The sequence below is a fragment of the Bubalus kerabau genome, chromosome 3 (genome assembly GCF_029407905.1).
Source record: "Bubalus kerabau isolate K-KA32 ecotype Philippines breed swamp buffalo chromosome 3, PCC_UOA_SB_1v2, whole genome shotgun sequence".
Classification (NCBI taxonomy): domain Eukaryota; kingdom Metazoa; phylum Chordata; class Mammalia; order Artiodactyla; family Bovidae; genus Bubalus; species Bubalus kerabau.
Genome location: NC_073626.1, coordinates 81702113 through 81728006, shown reverse-complemented (window position 1 = coordinate 81728006; position 25894 = coordinate 81702113). Strand labels below are relative to the sequence as shown.

Below are 25894 nucleotides of genomic sequence, written 5' to 3'. Positions count from 1 at the left end.
AAATCTGTATGCATGTCAGAAAGCAACAGTTAGAACAGGACATGGAACAACAGACTGGTTCCAAATAGGAAAAGGAGTACATCAAGGCTGTATATTGTCACCCTGCTTATTTAACTTTGTATATACAGAGTACATCATGAGAAATGCTGGACTGGATGAAGCACAAGCTGGAATCAAGATTGCTGGGAGAAATATCAATCACCTCAGATATGCAGATGACACCACCCTCTTGACAGAAAGCGAAGAACTAAAGAGCCTCTTGATGAAAGTGAAAGAAGAAAGTTGGCCTAAAACTCAACATTCAGAAAACTAAGATCATGGCATCTGGTCCCATCACTTCATGGCAAATGGATGGGGAAACAGTGACAGACTTTATTTTGGGGGGCTCCAAAATGACTGCAGATGGTGACTGCAGCCATGAAATTAAAAGACGCTTGCTCCTTGGAAGAAAAGTTATGACTAAACTAGACAGCTGATTAAAAAGCAGAGACATTACTTTGCCAACAAAGGTTCATCTAGTCAAAGCTATGGTTTTTCTAGTAGTCACGTATGGATGCGAGAGTTGGACCATAAAGAAAGCTGAGCACCGAAGAATTGATGCTTTTGAACTGTGGTGTTGGAGAAGACTCTTGAGAGTCCCTTGGACTGCAAGGAGATCCAACCAGTCCATCCTAAATGAAAGCAGTCCTGAATATTCATTGGAAGGATTGATACTGGAAGCTGAAACTCCAATACTTTGGCCACCTGATGTGAAGAACTGACTCATTGGAAAAGACTCTGATGCTGGGACAGATTGAAGGTGGGAGGAGAAGGGGATGCCAGAGGATGAGCTGGTTGGATGGCATCACCAACTCAATGGACATGAGTTTAAGTAAACTCCGGGAGTTGGTGATGGACAGGGAGGCCTGGCATGCTGCAGTCCATGGGGTCGCAAAGAGTCAGACATGACTGAGCGACTGAACTGAATGGAACTGAACCCTCAAGTGATCACTGGTGCAGCCTATTCATTCCACCAACGTTTCCCTGGCGAATTTACTCTCCAGGTCTCCTATACGACTATCTCATCTCTCCAACCTCGAACATCTCTTTGTTCATTTCTATCAATGATGACATTCCTTACCTTACTGAAAGAGCAGAATCAACAGAAAAAGACTTCTACAAGTCTGTACCTAAACCCACCAATCTCCTTGAACTCCTGCCTGCCTTCCCATCACTGTGGCTGCATGTCGAACAGACATCTCTCCATTCTCCCGTCTAAGGCTGACATCTACTTGGATGTCTGGTCATCATCGCTTCCCATCCATCTGAGGACATTAGGCTTACCAATGTCCCTTCTCTCATTTCATGTTCCTACTCTATTGGATCATTTCTATTAAACAAGCTTTACAAACAACCAACCTCCCTTCATCCTTTATTTTCATTGAGCTATCATCCCATGTCTCTGCTCCCCTGTATAGAAAATTTCTAGAAGAGTCATCCATACTCGTAAGTCATCTATCTTTGTTACATCATGCTTTCTCTCGCCACTCTGCCCTGAACCCAGTATTGTAACACAGCGCAGTAAGCCCAAGCGCTTGGCACAGAAGCCATTGCTGTGCATCATGGATCCACAGCCTGTTACCAGGCAATGGGTCCAGCCCAGCCATTGGTCAGTGCCTCAGTGGGCCCCGCCCACAAGCAACCAACAGTTAGAAACGACAGTTAGTGAGGGGATTCAGGCAACAGTGGAGTAGTGGTCATGAGGTGGAGAGTGCGGTAAGAGGCAGATCCCAACCTTCTCCCAGAGGCCCTCCAGCTCACCCAACCTTGGGCCAGCCCGTGAGCTGGGGGGCCCAGAGAACAGGCTTGGGGCTGTGTCTTATCGGGCTTCAGAATCCTCACCAAGGCCACCCACCATCTTTGGCCCAGGCCTTGAGGCAGTGGTGAACCTCTCCACCATCCTGGTTTCTAACCTAAGAGCAGAGGCAGTGTGCCTGGGTCGCAGTCTATGGGACCTGGTCTCTCCCTTTTGGGTGGCCTGAGGAGCCTAAGGGTCAGTTGGGTTGGACGTCTGGCTCCTTCAGGGACGACGGCTGGGCAGGATGTGGGAACCTGGCCCTGAAGGAGCTGCCACCTGGGTTCTGCTGCCTCTTAGACAGGACCTTGGAGGGTGAAAGCTGTACGTGGGATCTTGCCCTTTCTTGTCAGGACAGAGAATAACATTCATTTGCTAGAGATTTACAGGAACATTGTTACCTGCTAATGACTTGACTTCAAAAACAAAGGATCTGACACCAGGAAGTCTGCAACAACTAACCACGCCCCTCCCTCACCTTTCTGCTTTTAAAGAGGCTTTGCTGAAAGCTTTCAGTAGCTTTGGGCTCAGGCCTTAAGAACCATCTCCTTCCATGGAAGGGCCATCTCCTTCCATGGCCCTGTAATAAACCTTTCCCTGTTCCAAACTCCACTGTTTTGGTATCGTTTGGCCTTACTGTGCATCGGGCACACAGACCTGGTGATGTTCCATAACACTATTGGGCTTTTGTCTCCAGCACTCCACTGAAATAACTTGCCAAGGTCAAGAATGTGATGCCTTTTGCCAAATACAATAATGAATTCTCAGTTCCCGTTGTACTTGATCTACGAATAACAACCGATGCAGCTTTCCACTCCTCCTTTCTTGAGACACTTCCTCTGTTTGGCTTGACAAAGTATAAGGCAAAGTGAAAGTCACTCAGCCGCGTCCAACTCTTTGAGACCCCATGGACCATACAGTCCATGGAATTCTCCAGGCCAGAATACTGGAGTGGGTAGCTATTTTATCCTCCAGGGGATCTTCCTAACTCAGGAATCGAACCCAGGTCTCCTGCACTGTAGGTGGATTCTTTACCAGATGAGTCACCATTCTCTCCTTGACCTCACCAGCCTGTCCTCACCCACCTGCTGACTGCTCCTTATCCACACACCACCTGAGTGTGCAAGACCAATTCTCTCTTCACCTCTCCTCTCCTACATAAGCTCACGCAATTTTATCGCTTTAAAAACTATATGTACCAAACAGTTCTCAAATGTATTTATCTTGGCCCAGAAATATATCTCCTTTGAAATCTCAGCTCATGTACCCAAATGACTACTTGACATCATTACGTAGATCTCCACTAGACAACTCAAACTGAACATGCAAAACTGAATTCTTGATTCTGCCCCAAACCTGCAACTAACTCCCTTCCCAATCTCAGGAGACAGCAACTCCACTCATTTGTACTTTCAGGCCCAAACCTTGAGTAATCTTTTTGTACTAGAGCAGTGAGGACAGCCCTTAGCGTGCAGGTATTGCTGCAGGCCATTCCCCTGTGCCCTTTCACCAAGCGATGGTCCCGCTCAGCCACAGGTCAGCGCTGCTACAGGCCCCTCCCACAAGAAACTGTCAAGGAGTGACCACCAGTGGTCCTGCTCAGTCACTGGTCGCTGCTGCAGTGGGCCCTGCCCCCAAGCTACCAACTGCCAAAAAGCCACAGTTAGTGACGGGATTCAGCCAACAGGGGGGTGGTAGCTGTGAGATGGAGAGTGAGTTAAGACGCAGATCACAACCTTTTCCCTGGGGCCCTCCAGCTCATTCAGCCTTGGACCAGCAGGTGAGCTGGGGAGCCCAGGGAACAGGCTGGGACTGTGTCCTGCAGAGCTCCAGAGCCCTCGTCAGGGCCACCCACTGCCTGGGTCCAGCCCTTGAGGTGACAGGGAACCTTTTCCCCATCCCTGCCTCTGAGACCTAATGGCAGTGGCCGTCTGCAAAGGATACAGTCTGTGGGACTCTACAGGCGGCCCGGGGAACCTGAGGACCAGCTGGGTCCTGGGCTCCTGGCTTCCTCAGCAATGACAGCTGGGCAGGTCTGTGGACCTGGACCTCAGGGAGCTGCCAAGATCAGCCTGCTCTTAGTCAGGATCTGGACCTTGAAGGGGGAAAGCTGTCCCTTTCTTGTCAGGACAGGGATAACATTCATTTGTTACCCTACCAAACTTGACCTCAAGTACAAAGAATCTGACACCAAGAAGTTTGCAACAACTAATGACACCCCCTCCCTCACCGTTTCTATAAAAGGTCTTTGCTGAAAGCTTTCGAGAAGTTTCGGGTTTTTAAGACATGAGGCACCCATCTCCTTGCATGGTCCTGCAATTAACCTTACTCTGTTCCAAACACCAGTGTTTTAGCATTGTCTGGCCTCACTAGGCACACAGACTTGCATTTTGAATAACATTCTGAGTTCTCTCCCCTCCATCCAGAAGTCTCCAGATCGTCAACCTGTTTATCAATCGCCACCTCCATTACTCCCCACCCTGGTCCAGGTCACGTCATCAGTTTTTGCACCACAGCAATAGCCTGACAATGGGCTCTCTGCCTCCACCCTAAGGTCTCTCTATGGGATCTACTCTCCATAAGGTAATCACAGTGCTTATTTTAAAATTTAACTCAGATCATGCAGCTCTTCTGCTCACAAACCTTCAATGGTTTTCCATGCACAGCAGTGAAATCCAAAGTCTTCACCACAGGTTATATGGCCCTACATGATTCAGCCCCTGATAATCCTCTGACCTCACTCCCTACCACTCTGGCCACACTAGTTCCCTGGCTGTTTCTATAACTGCTTAAGACATGCTTCCTGCTCAGAATCTTTGCAATCAGCTTTGCTCTGCCTAAAACTCGCTTGCTCCACGCAACCTTATGGCTGATTCCTCACTTCTGTCAGAGGTCTGCTCAAATATCCCTTTACTTAGACAGCACTTTTATGGTATGTAGAATTCTATAATGGCCTCCAACCTTCCTGTCCCCTGGTGTAAGTGCCCTGAGTAATCCTCTCCTCTGAATCTGACCCGGAGCTTTAAATACAATGGACTCTCACTCCTGTAATTATGTTACATTTTATGGAAAAAGTGAAGGGATTTTGCAGATACAATTCAAATTCCAAATCAGTTGATTTTGACTTAATCAAAAAGAGGATTAATTCTAGAGGCTTCAGTGGTTGTCCAGAGGTTATGACTCAGTGCTCCCAGTGCAGAGGATCGGGTTTGACCTCATCAGAGAGCTAGTTCCCGCATGCCACAGCTGAAGATCTCACAAGTTGCAACCAAGACCCAATGCAGCCAAATAAATATTTTTTAAAACAGGAGACTATTCTAGATGAGACTGGCTAAATTAGGTGAAAAATCTTTAACAGAGGGACTGAGCCCTTGGAGGGGAGGGGAGTTGGTCTCTGGCTGCCTCTGAAGAAAGCAGTCATGCTGTTAACTGTCTAGACTGGGGTTGGCCTACAAGAGCCAAGGAAGGAACCTGCAAGGAACTGAATTCTGCCCACACCCAGATGACCTTGAAAGAAGCCCGTAGCTCCAGGTGAACAGGCCTTAATTGCAGTCTAGTGAGACATGGCACTCTCCTACAGTCTCCCAGGTAGACTATGTCTGGATTTCTGACCTACAGAAGCTGTGAGATAATAAATTGACATTGTTTTAAGCCACAAAGTTTTTGGTAACCTGTTACACGGCAGTAGAAAACTAACATGCATTCCTTAATAGAGAATAGTACCATCAGACTTTCTAGCCTCCTGATGGCAGCTTTTCCATCAGAGAAATCAAGATATCATATCAGTAATGCTCCTATTGGACTTGTTCCCTACCTCTAAAATGTAAGCTCCTGGAGGGCAAGAAATTTGTCTTGTCTCTTCCCTTGTTGCATCATGAGGCCTAAAACAGTGGCGTGCACAAGACAGGTGCTTGATAAACATCTATAGGATGAATGAGTGTATCTGCTGTTTACATTTACATCAGCACAGAGTGATCTCAAAAACTTAACAGCATTTAACTTTTAAGTTTCAAAGGCTACTTCTCAAATTACAGTTGACCTTCAAACAACAGGGATTAGAACTGTGCTGGTCAACTTATATGTGGGGTTTTTTCCCAACATACCACAGGACTACACAGCCTATGGTTGGTTAAATCTGTGGACGTGGAACTGTGTATACAGAGGGCTATAAAGTTAAAAGTGGATTTTCTACTTTGTTGGGGGTCAGTGCCCCTAATCCCCACACTGTTCACTACTGTATAAGGAGCGCCCTTGAAGGAATCCAACAATATATTCTGAGAGATTTGTGAGTTCTCAAATCAAAAGAAAAACACTAGTATAAACAAGTATCCTGTAAACATTTAACAACAAAAAACAATGCACATGAGCAATTAGACATAAACATATGTTTGCTAAAAATAAGCTCTATTAAAATTCACTTCCTTTTTTTTTGAAAGTATCATTGATCCATTTCATTTTCAGAACACTATTAATAGATCCTTTTACATTAGCCTTCTCAATAGTTAGTTAAATGTTGACTAAAAGGCAGTAGAATCAATGGGATTTGATTGAGCAACTATACCAAAAAATACTAGTTAATTGTTAAAAGTCATTCAGAAAGCAAATAGTTTCTAAGAGATGCCAGAAAGTTCTGTCCTGCTTGAACTGTTGAACACATTGATCAGTGTTTTTAAAAAAGACACAAAAGATAGGGTCATCAAATTGACAAGTGATGTATATACAAAACTGTCTCTAATAAAGACAGACACAGTGACAGGAGAGAAATGTACAGAGGGCAAGCAATGAGTCAAAATCAATAGGTCCATTATTATACTGACAAATGGTAAGACATACACAGAGTTTTAAAACACAAGTAGCAATTCAGAATCAGATTTGGTAGCACTTCAAACGGGGGAAAAAAAAAAAAAAAACAACCAAGAACAGAGATTTTTTAAATTTGACTGATGGGTCAAGCTAAATTCATCACCAAATTACACAGCTATTGTAAAAGGCAATGAAAACTTGCGCTGATTTAGGAGAAATAAGAGTCCGAATTGCAAAAATCACATGATATATCTACTGTTCTAGTCTGCTTAGCTCCCACCTGGAGTCCTGCATTTAAATATGAGTGCTACATTTAAAAGGAACACGGTTAAACGGAAAAGAGTTTAGCGGTCAAAGAGGTCTTGCAGTAAACAAAGTTAAATGAATTCCTATCCTGCAGAACTTCTTAGAACCTTTAATGTTAATGTTCTTTGTGATTTCCAAAAAAAGGTGTGTGTGTGTGTGTGTATGTGTGACAGATGGATATGACACACTGTTTCTTAATTTATTTGAACATGGAACTCTTTCTTCATGGAGAATCTTATAACACTAGTGATCTAAGCCATAAACTCAGGAAAACCACCACCTAGGCCCAATGTTCAACATCACTAATTATTAGAGAAACACAAAACTACAATAAGGTATCACCTCACACCAGTGAGAATGGCCATCATCAAAAAATCTACAAACAAAAAATGCTGGAGAGGGTGTGGAGAAAAGGGGACTCTGCACTGCTGGTGGGAATGTAAACTGATACAGCCACAATGGAGAACTGTTTGGAGACTCCTTAAAAAACTAAAAACAGAACTATTACATGACCCAGCAGTCCCACTACTGAACATATACTTTTAGGAAACCATAATTCAAAAAGACATTCACCCCTATGTTCATTTCAGCACTGTTTACAAGAGCTAGGACATGGAAGCAACCTAAATGTCCATCAACAGATGAATGGATAAAGAAGATGTGGTACATATACCCAATGGACTATTACTCAGCCATTAAAAGGAATGAGTTTGGGTCATTTGTAGAGACGTGGATGGACCTAGGGACTACCATACAGAGTGAAGTAAGTCAGAAAGAGAAAAACAAATTTTGTATATTAACGCATACATATAGAATCTAAAAAACAGTATGAAAGTGAAAGTGAAGTCGCTCAGTGGTGTCCGACTCTTTGCAACCCTGTGGACTGTAGGGTACCAGGCTCTTCCGTCCATGGGATTTTCCAGGCAAGAATACTGGAGTGGGTTGCCATTTCCTTCTCCAGGAGATCTTTCCGACCCAGGGATTGAACCCGGGTCTCCCGCATTGTAGGCAGACGCTTTACCATCTGAGCCACCAGATGAACCTATTTGCAAAACAGAAATATAGATGCAGACATAGAGAATTAACAAATGGACACCAAAAGGAGAAGGGGCAGGTAAGATGGACTGAGAGACGGGGACTGACATGTATACACTACCATGCCTGGAACAGGTAACCAGTGAGACCCTGCTGTACAGCGCAGAGAACTCTACTCAATGACCCGTGGTGATCTAGATAGGAGAGGAATCCAGAAGGGCGGGGACACGCATATACAAATGGCTGGCTCACGTTGCTGCACAGCAGAAACTAGCACAGTGTTGTGATGCGACTATACTCCAATTAAAAAAAATGTAGACTAGATGTAGACTAAATGTCAGTAAGGGTCATAAACAAGGAGGAGTAGAAGGGGGATACAGAACTGTATCATGAGAAGCAAGGCCAAAACTATTTTGCCGAGGAAGGGTGAAGAGTAAGCCTGGCAACCAGCAAACACTTCTCAGAAAAATGAGGGAATGCAGCTGTTCTATACTGTCCTGGTACCTAGAGCAAATACTGGTACCCAGTATTTGCAAGTAAGGCTCAAAATATGCATTTTAACACTCTCTTCAGGAGATTTTTATCCAGAGGGCCTGATAATTGCTCTAAGGGTCAGAAATAGAGCCCATAACAGGAAGGTCAGCTAAATCTTCAGGAAGACCACTGAAATTAAAGCTTTTTAGTATCACAGGGATGATGCTGGAGACATCAAAGAAAAGACACCTGCATTCGTCAAGCAGGAGGTTGGATGACTTCCAACACCACACGCTCAGGGGGCTAGTCTGAAACCTCCACAGTCTCACTCACTCTTACGTCTCAAAGACAAACACGGAGCCCAGCACAGAATGGCTCTCTCAGAAATACCGGTGCAATGTGTGAATAAATGAAGTGAAAAATAAAAGTATCTGGCTCCAAAGTCAAATGAAAAGAGAATGGCTATTTCATTTTTTGGAGATTGCTAAATACACCAATTGTGAATCACAATCAAGGTTATTCACAAATATAAGGAACTAGTCTTTATAATAATTTCACATCTTGACTTGGAAATCAACTCTGAATTAAATCACACCAAGGGTTGCTGTGAGGTTCCCACAGTAAATATGTGAAAATGCACTGCAGATTGTAAATGACTATCAGAAGGACGAGGTGATTACGGTAATAATAATCCAGCCCGACAGATTATGATAATTCAGAGGGCTGGAAACTAACCTTGAAAATGAAACCACTTTTTATAGCCACAGGTCTGAAAAAGGTCCATTAGCCATGTGTTCTGTTTAATTGTCAAAGGAGGGCATATTTTAAAACACCTTCAAAAATGTGATGGTGTTCTAATTGACCTGGTAAATTAAGCTATTTATAGTTAAGTCTAAGCAAATTTCTTTAGTCATGAGACACCAAATTCTCAATAAAGAATATACATTAAATCAACCTTATATTTAAAAATTCTCAAAATAGAAAGCTTTCTTTCACTAGATACAAAGACTAGACTGTCAGATACTATATTTGTATCCATTTCTTAGAAGACTGAGGGTTCTTTCAAAATATATCTATCATTTCTCCACAGTGGCTGATCAAACCTGTCACTGAAGAATGTTCTGAACAGGCAACTTGTAGTACAAGCAGGGTTTATTTCTGTCAGAGGCTGACTGCTGAAGTGTGAAAGAAACTCATTAAAAATCTCTTACTGTGAACTTACATTGTTAAAAAAAAAGAAAGAAAGAAAAGGGGAAAAGAGAAAGAAAAACCCAAGAAAGAAAAAGGAAGGAAAAAAAAGAAAAACTTAATGAAGGGTACACTGAGCCTGCAGATACACTCATATGGTGCTTTTCTTTCTTACTCGTCTTGAGGAAACAATTACAAGAGAGCAATTAGTCCTGGGAATACAGCCCACACTGACTATCCCAGGAAATCAAATAAGATCATTTTATTTTATGCTAATATTATGAAAAGCTAAGGAAGTAGATTAGAATATTGTACTATAGGGAAAACGACGCAAAACAAACAACACTGGTTTACCTTAATCTTAAAACGAGGTTTACGGCACAAGAAGCTTCTCTGTAGTCTTCACTAGCATTGGGTAGGCCCTTTAAAAACAAAACAGCCAACAGTTATAAACTCGGGAAACAAATGCATAAAATCATGATAACCCTTGATTCATAAGAGTCCTTTCTTTCTGGAAATTTCAATACTAGGCCTTTTATTACAGGCCTATTATTTGGGCACAAAACACCTCTGTGTGAAGGCTGGAATGATGTTTATCTCCCATCACAACTGTGGATCTGAATGTTTCATATAGAAAGCCTCGGTAGGAGGATGGGCCCTGTGAACAACTGGTATACGCTGCAGTAAGTCCAAAGAAGAAAGATCAGCCATCTAAAGGGGCACCTTGCAACCTGAGCCATGGACGGCATCTACTGGGCCTTGGAGATGCACAGAGGTTGGGCACTTCAAACTTCAAAGATGCAGAAGAAGAAGGAACCTAGCAGATGAGGCCAGTTTGCCTTTCTCACCTAGAGCCTGTTTACTTGAACACAGATCATCAGTCATGAATGCCTCTACGGAACAGGCCCTTCCTACTTTATGAATCCCTGGACATGAGACCTTCCTGTCAGAGCAGAAAAAATAAGGAATTTTTGGTCAAGACTTGGCTCTTCCACTGACCAGCTTTGCAAACATGGGCAAGTCATTCTGTGAACGTATTTTCTCATCTACTAAATGGGGATAATATTTGCCTTGAAACTTTCCTGGGAGAACAAATACTATATATGAAAAGGAGTCCAACTATACCATGTTATACAATACTAGGTATCCTAATTCCTTTTTCTGTTTCCTTTATTCTTTGCCTTCTGATCCTTTATTATTCCTACATCTCCTTTCATCATTCAACCAATCCCTACAATTTATCTCAAGGTGCTATACTAAGTTGCCTGCTAAGTTGCTTCAGTTGAGTTTGACTGTGTGTGACTGTAGCCTGCCAGGCTCCTCTGTCCATGGGATTTTCCAGGCAAGAATACTGGAGTGGGTTGTCATTTCGCTCTCCAGGTGAATCTTCCTGACCCAGGGATCGAATCCATGTCTCTTATGTCTCCTGCAATGGCAGGTGAGTTCTTTACTTACGACTAGCACCACCTCGGAGAAGGCAATGGCATCCCACTCCAGTACTCTTGCCTGGAAAATCCCATGGATGGAGGAGCCTGGTAGGCTGCAGTCCATGGGATCGCGAAGAGTCGGACACAACTGAACAACTTCACTTTCACTTTTCACTTTCACGCATTGGAGAAGGAAATGGCAACCCACTCCAGTGTTCTTGCCTGGAGAATCCCAGGGACAGGGGAGCCTGGTGGGCTGCCGTCTATGGGGTCGCACAGAATCAGACACGACTGAAGCAACTTAGCAGCAACAGCGCCACCTAGGAAGCTAAGTTGCTTAATACAAAGTCAAGACATAAACTGAATCCTGGTTCCACCTCTAAGCTGTTGCGCAACCGTGGATGAGCCACTTGGCCTCTGCAAATCTTTGCTTCCTCATCTATAAAACAAGGTCAAAGACTAGATGTCTGACCTGCAACCATGAAAGCCCATCACTCCCTCTCCTATGCATACAGTTATTTCATAAAATAGAGATCAGGTGGAATAGAAATAAATTTAAATGGAATATGCAGATTTAGGGGGAAATTTGATCACCGGGCTGGTAATACTTGATAGTATAACCACTTTGGGCTTCCCACGTAGCTCATCTGGTAAAGAATCCACCTGCAATGTAGGAGACCCTGGTTCCATTCCGGGTTAGGAAGATCCCCTGGAGAAGGGGTAGGCTACCCACTCCAGTATTCTTGGACTTCCCTGGCAGCTCATATGGTGAAGTATCTGCCTGCACTGCAGGAGGCCTGGGTTCGATCCCTGGATTGGGAAGATCCCCTGGAGGAAAGCATGGCAACCCACTCCAGTGTTCTTGCCTGGAGAATCCCATGGATAGAAGAGCCTGGCATGCTACAGTCCATAGGGTTGCAAAGAGTCAGACATGACTGAGCGACTAAGCATAGCACATAACCACTTTGAGAGCCAAAGGGCTTACTATTAACTATGTGGCAAAATCAAAATGGGGGGCCTACACTCTGAGTTTGCATAGTCCCTACCCTGGATAGGTCAGCATCCTTCATCAGGACCCAACACAACTCATGGCACATGAGTTCTGTCACATAACTTTTAATATGAATTCATTTCACAGTCACTGAACTATTATTTTTACAAGGAAAGTTGTAGAGATAAACTGGCTCATGAAATTCAAGGATAAAGAATTACAAAAAAAGTCATAGAAATCCAACCAGGAGCAAAGAAAGAAAAGTATCAATTAACTATAATGTTTTGTGACTGGAACCTAGTAGAATGGTGAGTCATTTTCTGTCCTTTTCCCATTTCACACAGTACCAGAAATTTTGGAAGCAGTCTGGTAATCAGTTCTTGCTTTTGAACCTATCATTTAAAGGCTGGAGGCCCTGAGAAGCATGGTCAATAGTGACAGTCCTCTATTTTTCCATACCCATTAAAAAAGAGAGTTTACAAGCCCCTGCTCTGGAAGTACTACCCTGATACTGTCTATCTTTCTAAAACATCAGGTTTTGTTCTTTTTTTTAAATCTGTCTTCAAAGCATCTCAAACATAAATGACAGGCAGAGAAACGTACCTGAGAGTCCTGCACAGAAAGGGACTGTATCTGCTCGGGGATGTTGCTGGCGTTCACCACCATCTGTTAAGAGAGCCACCATGACAGCACATTAGGACACCAAAATGGGACATTAAGGTCAGTGTGGTTACATTAAGTCTCAGTTATCAGAGACAAAATCTTAAATAATTTAAGTAATTTTAAAGCACCATTTCCTGGAGTGTGGTCCTTTGACAACCTGCATTGCGATCACCAAGGACACAACTTAAAGATTCCTGGGCACCACCTGGCCTATGATTCAGAATTTCATTGAGACAGGAGAGAATCTGCATCTTTAATAAGGTGCTCGGGTGACCCTTATGCTTTTAGAGAACCACTGAGCTTAAGTGAAAACGCACAGACAATTTGGTATTTTAAACTTGATAACAGAAAGATGCTCAAGGACCATTTTTTTTTTCTTGTTGCACAACTTCATCTCAAGATGGGAGCCCCTTAATGAAAGGATGTTAGGATTAGCACAACTTGCCCCTTTTAATCATTCCTTTGAACAATTTATTTGCAGCACTGGATTTCAAAAAATATCTTCCCCAGAAGAGAATCTAGAGCGAGAGATTATATTTCTCCCTCTAAGCTAGAAACCTGACCCCAATGTGATACCCCAAATATTTCTGCCTCAAGCCCCACTTTTGTGAACTCTGCCCTGGAACACAACTTGAAAGACAAACTGAAAGAGACACAGCAGCAAAAAAGAATGAAAAATACATATTATTCCCTAAACTTACGATCAATTCTAAAATTATCAGAAGTCATCAGAAATTCTTTGTGCCAAGAGTTTTCTAAAGTTTGAGCATAAAATTTTTGTATGCTTTTGCAAGATAACTGTATGTATGTTTCCACAAAAAATAGTTATTTTTGTGTTAGTAAGGAAGAAATAGCGGGAAGTGCACCTGCATCTGCAATTTACTTTGAATTGCATCCAAAATCAAAGATGGACCAATAGATGAATAGACAACTGTGAGATGAAGCAAGTACAGCAATGGCAGAATTGAGGTAAGTGCTGGGTAGATGTTCACTATGAAATGCTTTAATGTTGTCATATTTTGGAAATTTTTCACAGTAAAATGTTGGGGTAAAACGATTATATTAGAAGAACAATTAACCAGTATTTACTAACCAGCCAGAGGACCTTCGCCCACCCCAAATGATTTCTTGTAAAGAATTTTCCAGACTGATTCCACAATCTTTAAATTTTTAAAAAAATATTTATTGAAGTAGAGTTGATTTACAATGTTGTGTTGCTTTCTGGCATACAGCAAAGTGATTCACTTACACATATATATTCTTTTTCATATTCTTGTCCATTATGGTTTATTACAGGATATTGAATATAGTTCCCTGTGCTAGACAGTAGCATCTTGTTCATCTGTTTTACATATACTAGTGTGTATCTGCTAATCCCAAATTCCTAATTTAACATCCTCCCCCCTCCGCCACTTTTGGTAATTATATTTGTTTTCTATGTCTGTGAGTCTGTATCTGTTTTGTAAATAAGTTTGTTTTTTTTTTAATTTTTTAATTTTTTGGTCCCGAGGCATGTGGGATCTTAGCTTCCTGACCAGGGAGTGAACCCTCACCCCCTGCATTGGAAGGCAAAGTCTTAACCACTGGACTCCCAGGGAAGCCCAGTAAAAAAGTTCATTCTTAGTTAAGGTTTGAGATACAACCAAAAGCCACATGAGCACCTACAGAATATTCTACCCTTAGTCAAAGAAGTTTTGTAATCCAGAAAATTCTTAATGGCATTTACTACAGGTAACAGCCTCTCTTGTCCCTGGGGAGGTCCATCTCCCGCCCTGACCCTTACTCCTGGACCATCAGGAGCACAGAGAACTACTTAGCTGGACTGAGGGCTGGAACCCCATGCATACCACATAGCCTCACTGCGTAGGTATAACCCTGCATGGGAGAAAAAAACCAGTCTCCAGCCCCCACTGGTATACGAAGCACGCAGAGATGTACAGGAGTGGTGGAGAGAGGGTGTCCCCGCACAAAATTTCTTCCTTGACAACCAACTCTAGTCTGCTAGAGCTCACCACCTCAGATCCCGTTCTATTAGTTTACGGCATGACTTCTGGGTATACATTTTCAAATGTCAAAACTTACAAGAAAGCTAACACATTAAGCAGCTGTCATTCATTAACAGTAAAATATATATTTGTCTACTGGGTTTTTTTTTTTTTTTCTTTTAAACAGTTCGCTATTAAGATGGGCACTTGAGAAAATGAGTGCTTTTATAGGAAGAGGAAAGAACAATAGATTAATAGAATAGATAAATGCTGGACACAGCCCTGGAGCCAGGCCTCTGGGACTGAATGAAAGAGGAAAAGATCTTGGAATGGAGAGAAAAAAGCAACCACATCCATTTTTCTAATTTTTCACAGTGCTCTGTCTAATCGTCTCATTTTCTGTTTTTAACAAGGCCATAGCTAAATGCAATGTGTTATCCTGGATTGGATCCTGAGATAGAAAAGGTATGTCAGTGGATAAACCAGTGAAATTCAAATAAAATGTGAGATTTAGCAGATAATAACGCAGCACTGACATGACTCAGCGCCTAAACAACGACAAACAAAAGATCACTGATGATTTTTAGTTGTGACAAGCGTACCAAGGCTATGAAAGAAATTAACAGTGAAGGAGCACAGAGGAGGAATGGATGAGAACTCCAAACTATCTCTGCAAATTTTCTGTAAACCTAAAATCACTCCAAAGCAAAAGGTTCATTCTCAGAAATACAGAAGACTAATTTTAGCCACAACTAGTTAGAAAGCCAGTCACCTGCAAAAAGAACACCTTTTAGGAAGTGATATCATAAAAACATCAAGTTAAAGCCAGCTGTGATGACCATGGCTCAGTACAATCAATTTGGAGGGAGAAATCAAATCTTGGCCTCCAATGACAAATGGATGTAAGACAAACACATGAGAGCTGACAGGCTTTTGGAAAATGCAATGTCATCAGAAGTAATTTTAAAAAGCTAAAGGCAGTTTTAACAATCATCCAGTGATGCAATGAATTTAGCTTTTACATGGTGTCTAAGCTGTAGTGCAACTCACTTACCCTAAATCCACACCAAATGTATTTTCTCTTCAGAACGAAATATCAGAGTTTGGAAACAATGAACCGAGCCTAGACTCTATGACAAAATTCTTCAATATACCTGCTGTGGGCTCTACAGAGCTTCTGTCATCAAATCTGCCCACTTGGCATCATTGCTTTCAATCATTAAGAAACGAGGACAACTTTCCCAAAAGGATGTCTGAAGGGTCACAGCTGTTTGGGAGGAGGGCGGCTTGTTTGAGACTTCTAATAGGCAGTTATTTAAAACAAATCTTCAGGGATGTGGAGCACACAACCTTCCTGGATTCCAGTCTGGACTTCTGAATTCAGAGCAGCTGGTGTGGTTTTCCTAGTCAGTGGTCCTTGATCCAGTTAGCCACATGTCAGAATCACGTGAGCAGCTTTTTATAAATTAGAATTGCCCTGGACATCATTCCAAGCCACCAAATTGTAATTTGATTTGCTGGGTCTAGGGATCTGCATTTTTAAAGCTCTCAGTTTTTCTGATATGGAGCCAGGATTGCAAATCATGTTTTCATGTCACCTAACATATGAATTATTTACTTACTACAAATTAATAATTAATAGTAGGTGACTAAAACTTTGCAAGGCTATTTCTAAAAAACCAAGTTAGGGACACACTAGGACCAATTTCTCACTGAGTCTGGCTATAAATCTCAGTAGATAAGTTGTGTAACTCTGCAACTTGACAGTTTACACCAGAATGTCTCATCTCCAAATACGGCCCAGTACCAGGCACATCTACCCAGTGTCCCTCTGGCAAATACCCAACTCTGGCCTTTTCGATTTTCTCCAACTAATGCTATTAATATAATAACTGGACATTCTGTCCTATGCTTCCTGGGAAGCCAAAGAGTCCCTCACAAAACCAGCATTTCTAAAATGCCCCTCATCTATTAGAGCATCTCAATCTAAATAGGGAACTACTAAGGTTACTTTTTCTAAACTTCAGCTCGATTATAAAACGTCTTCTGTCTCTTCCTCCCTTTCTCATCTATTCATAAATATGATAGAAGTATTCAGACATTTGTTTAATGTCTGATTTTCAGTACATGGGTTCTATGTCACCAGCAAAAATGTACAGTGTACCTACCTGATGCTAAGGGAAAACAGGAATAAAATACCACCCTAGGCACCCAGTGGCTTATAGTCAAGTAAACAACTCAACTGCAATTTAAATGATAAGTATTACTGAAAAGCTTATTAACATGTAAACACAGTGGCATTTCAATGTACCATTTAGTACAGACTAAGCATTTTCCCTCTAAAAGATGTTTAAAGGTAAATGGTACACAGTCTGAGACTGTATATAGCTTTTTTCCCCCCAGTTTTATTGAGGTATAGATGACAAGATATTTAGCATGACACAGCTTTTGATAATAGCAGCTATAAAAATCCAAAGTCAGCAGATTCTATCACAATTTTGTGTACTTATGCTTTATTTATACGTGCACTCCTCAAAATGCATACACAAAAAATGTTAATGGAATAAAGTCTGTAATAGCAACCTCAATGTTCTCACCAAGAAAGAAATGGTTAAACCACTGTGATATGGAATACCCCTCAGCAGTTAAAAATAAAGAGGCAATTCTATAGCAAGTACTGTGGAAAGATTTCCAAGATATAAGGCAAGATGCAAAATTTTATAGTTTTTATGATCTTAATGTTTTTAAAATGATATGCTAGATTTCTTTACGTACATATTTGTATGTGAACAAACAAGAAAAGGTCTGGAAGAAAACAGTGCAAACTGATAACCTCTGGAAAGACAGGACAGTCACAGGGGTCTGAGGGGCAGCAAGATAAAATGGTCCTTTAGAGTTATTTCTCTTTAATTCTCCCATACCTTTTACAAGTCTTTATGTCCCTCTCAATAAGGCCTACCCAGACCCATACATTTAAAATTATAAACTCTGACCGTACCATACCTCTCCCTCTACCCTATTCGATTTTTTCTCCATTACTCCTATTCCACTGTAACAAACCACATAATTTACTTATGAACACTACTGGATATAATTTATCTACTCCCACCAGAATGGAGGCTTCACAAGGACTCTGTTTTCCTCACTGATGTACCCCCCAGTGCCTACTAAAACAGTGCACACCATATGCTCATTACACATATTTACATATATCATTTATATTTATATAATTTACTTATATTTGTTGAATATATTCAACAATTTCAATTTCCTTTATAATAGATTAAAAAATAGCTTTTGCTTCACATCCAAACAGCAATTTGGTGTGACTGGCAAATCACGGGGCTACCTTAATTAAAAGCTGAAAGGACACAGGAACCATCATTGGAGAGAATGAACACAGCACATGATACTGAAATGTTAGCCCTGCCAAAAGCAAATAAACAAACAACAAAAAAAGAAACAAAAATGGTGGAAGTTGTGTAACAGCAGGTGGTGCTGGTGATTTCTAAAGTTTGGTAGGAGTGTTTACATCCAAACTAATGTATACTTTCACAGAAATAAGCCTATCTATACACTTCCTTAATTATGCCCAAGTTCCCAGCATGGGCACAGATGCCACTGGGAAATCAAATGAGTCTAGATACAGTGAAGCGCCCAAGACTTCAAATCCCACTCAAGAAGGTTAATGCTTAATGACAAACGGACTGCAAGCCATACACAGCTCTCTTTCCTGGCTACGAAGACGATACATTTGCCAAAAAGATATTGCTATTATTCAAATAACAGATCAGTTTTCAGAGCAATTTCAACAAGCACATAGTAAGATATTCTCAAAGTAAACTTAACAAATTCTCATGAAGAAAGAAATGCTAGGTTTCTAGATAGTATATTTAGATAGATACCTAGAAAGTACACATCTGTCTGTACTAGTAAGGCATGACTACAGCAAATACCATCCAAAGAAGATGTCCTGCAGTGAACCAATAATGAATAATTTTTGAGTCAAGAATGCTATCGAATCAAGTTACTGTGTTCTATTTCTAGGGAGAACTGACACTTCTTGTTTAGAGACACTCTTACATGAAAAACCTTGATCGGCACTTCACTCTAGATAAACAGAAAAGTGGGCAAGAAGAAGGCAGAGTCATGACAACAGATCAAGACCATTCCAAAAACATGGCAGGATGTGTGTGTGGCCAGTGTGCCCTTCTGTGAGGTTCACCACCATCCATGTAACTTCCTTGGTCAAAGCTTATCTTTTATGTATAAAATAGATTCATTCATATGATAAATAAAGGGGGAAACAGGATCTGAAGGAGTTACCAATAGGAGGCAGGCCTGTCAATGAGACATGAGAAGGGAAAGAATGGCTTGTGACTCTGATGTTCTCTTCTTAGATGGTCCATCTGGTTATTTCCACTTAAAGCACAATGCTAAGATTTACTCCTTTTAATTAAAAGGAAATGTCTGCTAAATTTAGAGAGTTGGAATGGATGTCACGTGTAACCCAAAGTCTTCAGTTTTCTTACTGAGAATATATTAATTACTAGCTTTGTAAATATTTGGAGCTATTTAAATGTGCTCAAACTTCCTCTAGGAGAATTAGCAAGTTCTCTGAACTACAGTCATCATTAGTCATTAGGATAATTAACCAGTGGAGGAAGTAAAGTTAATCAAAAGATAACCAGTTCTCAAAGCTGCTGCTGCTGCTGCTAAGTCGCTTCAGTCATGTCCAACTCTGTGCGACCCCATAAACGGCAGCCCACCAGGCTTCCCCGTCCCTGGGATTCTCCAGGCAAGAACACTGGAGTGGGTTGCCATTTCCTTCTCCAATGCATGAAAGTGAAAAGTGAAAGTGAAGTCGCTCAGTCGTGTCCGACTCTAGTGACCCCATGGACTGCAGCCCACTAGGCTTCTCCATCCATGGGATTTTCCAGGCAAAAGTACTGGAGTGGGGTGCCATTGCCCTCTCCGAGTTCTCAAAGGGAAGAGGATAAAAGAGTGTGTATTGCCTACTAAGTTGCCCAGAAGACTTAAAAATAAAGACCAACAAATTCAACCTAGAGTTTCCAACCATCTGAATATTTTGCTTTATGGTAAACCAAAAATCAAGGAGAAATTTTCCTGTATGCCTCCTCTGTTTTCTAAGTGATATAAGAATTTAAGATTAAATGAGCAACTAATTTGTGCTAAGAACCCCATTAAGTGCTTTATTACATGATTTTATCAGTCTCACAGCAATTCTATAAGTACTGTGATCACCGCCATTTGACAGAGAAAGAAGCTGAGGTTCAGAGAGTACAGCAATCTGCCCCAATATACACAGCTCCAAAGTATTGGATTGGCCAAAATATTCTTTTGGATTTTTCCATAAGATGTTATGGAAAAACCTGAATGAAGTTTTTGGCCAACCCAATAAGTCAGAAGGCATGAAGATCTGCCAAGTTTATGTGCCTCTTTTTTTCTTACACCACAAAAACAAAATTCTGAAGGTTCTTCCCCAAACAGCTCAGACTCTAATACTGGCAGGCAGAGGTGAAGGGGAGAGAGGAGGCAAAGAACTAAATAAGTAACCACACTCACCTCTGGATTTTCTTCTTTTACTCTTCGTGACTGTAAAACAAATACATATTTATTAATACATACATGCCTCAAGAAAACCACAAAAATAAAAGTTGACACAAGTCAGCTAACCATCATCAATGTGACCTACCTTTTCTTGAGAAAAGGCTGCTTTCCCTTCTTCACTTTTCTCATCCATCTCGTCGTCGCTCCACTCCCAGTCACCGTCTTCGGTTTTATGAAGGTGACCGCTTGACCCTGGAACTCGTCTCACCTGGATCAAAAGAAATCCACTCAAAGCTTCACCAGTCGAAAAGTGAACAGTGCTTGCGAGTGTTGCCACTTGAGTCACAAAGCATACACCTACCCTGAAAATAACCTGAGTGCTTATGAAGTCAGGGGTAACTGGCAAGGATTGCCCCCCAAAGCCACCCACAGCCACCCACACACATCCTCTATCCAAAGATACTGTTTCTTGAAATAAGTTACTAAACGTGTGTAGAACAAAATATTTTGGAAGAGTACCACACATGTCAGCCATGAAAGATCAAACCTTTTTTTCACTCTGGCTTCAGTTCATATTTTAGGAATCACTACACAGGAAAGGCCACGAGGGAGGTTTCAAACTTACTTAAGGAAATGCATGCATGCAAGCAACAGACTGTTGATTAAGAGAAGGTGAGGGACCTGGGCAGCTGCTAGCCTAAGGCACCTGCCATCTACAACCTACATCACAAAAGCAAGTACCCCTCTATTGCCACCTTGCTCTTTTTCAGAATCTGACATCATGCTTGTTTTCCCAGGATTCTGCTCAACCTACTTGAGCAAAACAAAAGAGTATTATGCTTAACACACCTTATGGCCCTTTTGAGGCCTGTGAGATTGCTAGGAACACAGCAAGATAATCAGCAACTATGTCAGATGATCTTAATTGATAACAGTCTATGATATCTATAAAAACTAGATAGCAATTAGCTCAAAAATATAGAGATGTGGTCCATGCGGGTATGTTTTCCTAGTGTCTCTGTGTTTGAAAAGGCAAAACTTTTCAAAGGAGAGGATGACTGAGAATAATGAGCCTCTGACCAAAGTAATTTGCTTAAAAAAAACAGACTCAGATGTGTTTAAACTAAGCAATGTAGCAAGTGAACATAATAACCTGTGGTCCATCAATTCAGAGAAGCCACAAGTGGGGAAAAAAAAAAAAAAACTTTGGAGACTATCTAGTCAAACCCCCTCATTTCACAGATGGGAGAACAAAGGCCCAGAAGTGACCCAAGATCACACAGGTATAAGGAAAAAATGAAAACACCCATTCAAATTCAAGTCTTTCTATGCCATTGAATAGTAGCTGTGAAAAAGCAGCTATCTAAAAATGTCCTTGAAAGACTTTGAAAGAGTATGACATGAGGAAAGACTATTTTCCATAATAGAAACTATTCACTTATACTGTGGGAAGTTCATGAGTCCCAAGGGAAATAGCACAGGTTTCAGATGTAAAGCAAGCATTTACACGCATTGGATCAATGTGAAGTCATAAACAATGCAGACTTGGGGTTGGGTTCGATTTGAAGGCATTACCATGTGGATCCTGTACAAGCAAGCCTGATCACTTTGTCTTGAGCTGCAACATGGAAACTTGAAAAACTACCAAAAGGTTCTTACTAATAATCACAAACGGTTATGCTCAATTTTTTTTAAAAAACTTTTTTCTCCACTTCAAAAATTTTTTTTCTAACTAATTCACCTTCAAAACACTTAGCACTTAGTAAAACTCCTTCTGTGCTTGGCATATATATTTTTCCACTTGTGTTCTGAGTCACTGGAAAGACCTATTTAATGATAGTGATTTTAATGATGCTCATAGATGTTGGCAAAGTACTGCAGAAAAGATGCTGAAATGCACTTCAGGATTTTTAGAACAGATTGCTCATTTTAAAGCTACATCAAAGAAAGGGATAACAAGAAAATTTTCTGTTGACGTATACAGTAAAATTAATTATTTTCTTAGCAACACTAATCATGATGAGAGCAATAGAGGAAAATCTGTTAATGACTACATTAAAAGAAAGCATTTAAAGCCACATCTACTACAAAACATACTATTAACTAAGAAGTTAGAAGACAAGTAAAATTGTGGATCATAAACAGAAAAATACTCTATCTTCATTCAGACTGTAAAACTCAAACATGGTTGACAATTACTAACATTCACACGCTCATTTAAAAGAGCATACCATGGAAATCTCTCTGAAAGCAGCCAGACAGTGCAGCTTCCCACCCTGAAATTCAGTTGATGTTCTTTTCCCTCTCATTCTACATTTAGAAAATCTGTCCATTTTGTTTCTACAAGAGGCATCCAACTACAGACAATAAAATGGCCAGCTTCTATTTCATTTTAGAACCCTCTCTCCCTCCTCTTGGTTTTATTTGCTGGAAGAGCAAAAGATAAAGCAAAATGTCTAGGATTATAGCCTCGGATATTGAAGAAATGGTGGCGTTGGCCTTTAAGCAATAAACAGTGATTAAACAAATGGAATGTAGAAATTAGGACAGAGAACAATTAAAAAATCTATGTAGCATAAAATGTTCGTATAGTGTAGCAAGAATAAGAACGCAAATATATTCCTTAAGGATGTTATCTTGGTTTACTGGAAAGGAAAAAATTCTCAGCATAATTTGAAACCCAGGTTTCACGGTGTAGTTATATGACACTGACCTCTAAGGAAGAGACCAGAAAGCAATTTTACAAAGTTACAGCCTTGTAGGGAGTTTGTAAGGATGACAGGAAACTTGGAGGTCTTAGAGGTCTTAGAGTTAAGGCCACTAAGTTTCACATAGTTTAAACAGTTTTTTTCTTTTTTTAATATATTAGGGAACTGAAGAATAATCTACAAAACAGATGCTTCAAAAAACAAACTGTGTAAAAGCTTCTATCTCGCCCCATTCCTTACAATGATGAAAATGGAGGTTACTCACCTTTAGAACAATGCTTGCATGCCAGTTACATTGTTCTTATTCTATTAAATGGCCCACTCACTCAGTAAAGCCAAGAGGTGACTGAATGAAATTTTTCCTCTGTCAGGGGTTTAAAAAATAACCCGATGATTCTCAGAGAAATGAGCTCAATTTAAGTCATAGCTAGAGGTATTCATAAGCTCACAAACTCCTCAGGTCAGAGCTGGCAACAGTGAGGTTAGACAAGCCTTTACATGCAATAACATTCATTGCCCAAACTGGGAATAAAATACAACTGAGCAGTTCTATTTATACCAAACCTCTGGGAAGGAAAGTGATATTATTTTCTCTTTCTCAAAACAGTATTTTTATGAAAATCCATTAAAGAAATGAAGTTATAATTCCCACAAAAAAATAAGTCAGGCTCCACCAGACAGAGGGAACAAGAGTGTGGTTCCCAGGCCAGTTCGTGTGGCCATGGGGTCGGGTGTCAGAAGCACAGCTAGGACGGATTGGCTAGGGAGAGGGAATGGCAGTGACAAGGGAAACAGTCCCTGGAGCCGCCTGACTCATCTTGCCAGGGTTGCTGCTCAGAACAGGAGCTTTCTATAAATACCAGGACCTCCATACAGTATCTCAAATCGCCACCTGGCCCCAGACATAAAAACAGGAGGAAGCATGGGTACAGGAGCATATAAGAAAGCCAACGGAAGCACTTTCTGCACAAGATGTTAAATGTTAGAAATGGAGGTACGTTTCTCTAACAAACTCCTGAATAAAGGATGAATGTGACCCAAAGAAACCCAGTTTATTCCAGTTTGTCTTAGTCTTGCATGCTCTTTCTTCCAAGACGCTGGCCAGCTGCTTACGGTGCCACAGTAACTCCTCCAGGAGTGGGATTTGGGGATCTCCTTGGAATGATTTTCCTGCCCCTGGAAATTGTGTATTCCACTTCCCCTTCACTGGCTGGACAAACTGCCTGCCCCACTGCAGCCTGAACCCAAGAACTCATCTCACATCCACACACCGAGAACACTCTAGGCATGGCAGAAAGCAACACTCAGTAACTTTTCTCTTACCAGGCATTCTACTAACCAGACCTAGAAAACATGCTTCTAATCAACTGTTACTTATAATGCTCCTGAGGCAAGGCCAAGCAAACAAAAGAGCCTTCCAAATCATCAAAAATTAAAATTAAACTCACCCAATTTTCAGTAGTAAATAGTTTACTGTCCCCACAGCTTATACTCTGACATTTCCCCTGAGCCCACCAGCTCTCCGGCACCTCCATCCCACGCCTACTGCCTGGCCTCCCTGTGCTCTTGGGCCCTCTGTCTGCTTCCGCCTCTCCCATCAGTCCCTCCTGGCTTCTCCCCTATCATAGAAAGCCTGGAGGCCACAGCTGACGCTCTCGATGCTGCACGTATTAGCCCCTGATGCCCTCGTGCCCACTCCTGGTCAACCCACACCTGGAGGAAAGCTGCGGGCTCAGCCGGAGCCAATGGAGCGGAGGCACACTGCCTGGAGCCATCACAGGTGATCAGTGGCACTCCTGGCTGACACAGTCCAGCTGCAACCTTGCCCCTCGCCCCCAGACGAGCAGCAACAGCATCATCTAGAAAGGCTGAATCTTGGGCCCCAAGCCAGACCCACCAAGTCAGAATCTTCCTTCCTGCAAACTCTCGGGTGATTGACAAGGCACGCAAGTTGGAGAAGCGCCTTGCCCACTGTTGGTCTAGTCTGTCTCACCAGCCCTTGATGCCAGCTGTTACACATGTAACAGTGACTGTGCACTCGAAACACATTAGCCGATGTAATCGACTCCCAGGTGTAAAGAATCTGCCTGCCCATGCAGGGGACTCGGGTTCAATCCCTGCGTCAAGAACATGCCCTGGAGAAGGAAACAGCAACCCATGCCACCGTGTTTGCCTGGAGAATCCCATGGAGAGAGGAGCCTGGTGGGCTACAGTCCACAGGGTCACAAACAGCTGGACACGACTGAAGCGACTTAGCATATCATAGGAGTATTTACACAAAGGAAACTGGAAAATAGTACAAATTAGGCATTGAACTCCCCACTTAAGGCCAAAATAGGAGTTCTCAAGGTTTACAAGCACACCACTGATCCAAAGACTCAGCTCATGGAAACACTGTAAAATTTGATGACATTTCACGTGAATTTAGTAGTTCACATGAATTCTGTGATAATTTCTGAGAATACTTTCATTTACAATGGCAAATATCTCAATTTTATTATATAAGCCTCTCACATTTCACCTTTAAAAGCAGCACACTAATTGATTTTTACGTACCAAACATTAGTAATGTACTTTACTGGAAGGAGAGGGATGTAGAAAACTATCTTAATATTTCTCAAACTGACACCTATGGCTTGGGATAACATTTCTTATGAAAGCATCATGAGGAAACACAGAGGGGTATATATTTTTTTAAATGCAGACAGAAGTAAAAAGGGTATCCTCTGAAAAGCTGTTTTACATGATGCAAAAAACTGGTTTTTTGATGGTTATTGCCAATACTGAAAGTCAAAGCCTAGATAATACTGTTGAATCAAAGTAAGAAAGGAAAACTGTGTATTTCTAAATGAAATATTTTATATAAATTCTTTAAATTATATATAATTATACTAACCCATTATCATAAG

The 25894-nt window shown here is 41.4% G+C and overlaps 1 protein-coding gene across 9 annotated transcripts in view; it reads right to left on the bottom strand.

Moving 5' to 3' along the window:
• STK39 (serine/threonine kinase 39) overlaps positions 1 to 25894 on the bottom strand; it is a 320485-nt gene that overhangs the window by 107254 nt on the left and 187337 nt on the right. For all 9 annotated transcript variants that reach the window (XM_055572347.1, XM_055572346.1, XM_055572348.1 and 6 more), the window contains 4 exons: positions 20423 to 20545; positions 20293 to 20322; positions 12662 to 12724; positions 9995 to 10062 (listed from right to left, as the gene is read on the bottom strand). In XM_055572347.1, the coding sequence (XP_055428322.1) occupies positions 9995 to 10062; positions 12662 to 12724; positions 20293 to 20322; positions 20423 to 20545 (284 nt within the window). The remainder of the gene's footprint in view (positions 1 to 9994; positions 10063 to 12661; positions 12725 to 20292; positions 20323 to 20422; positions 20546 to 25894) is intronic.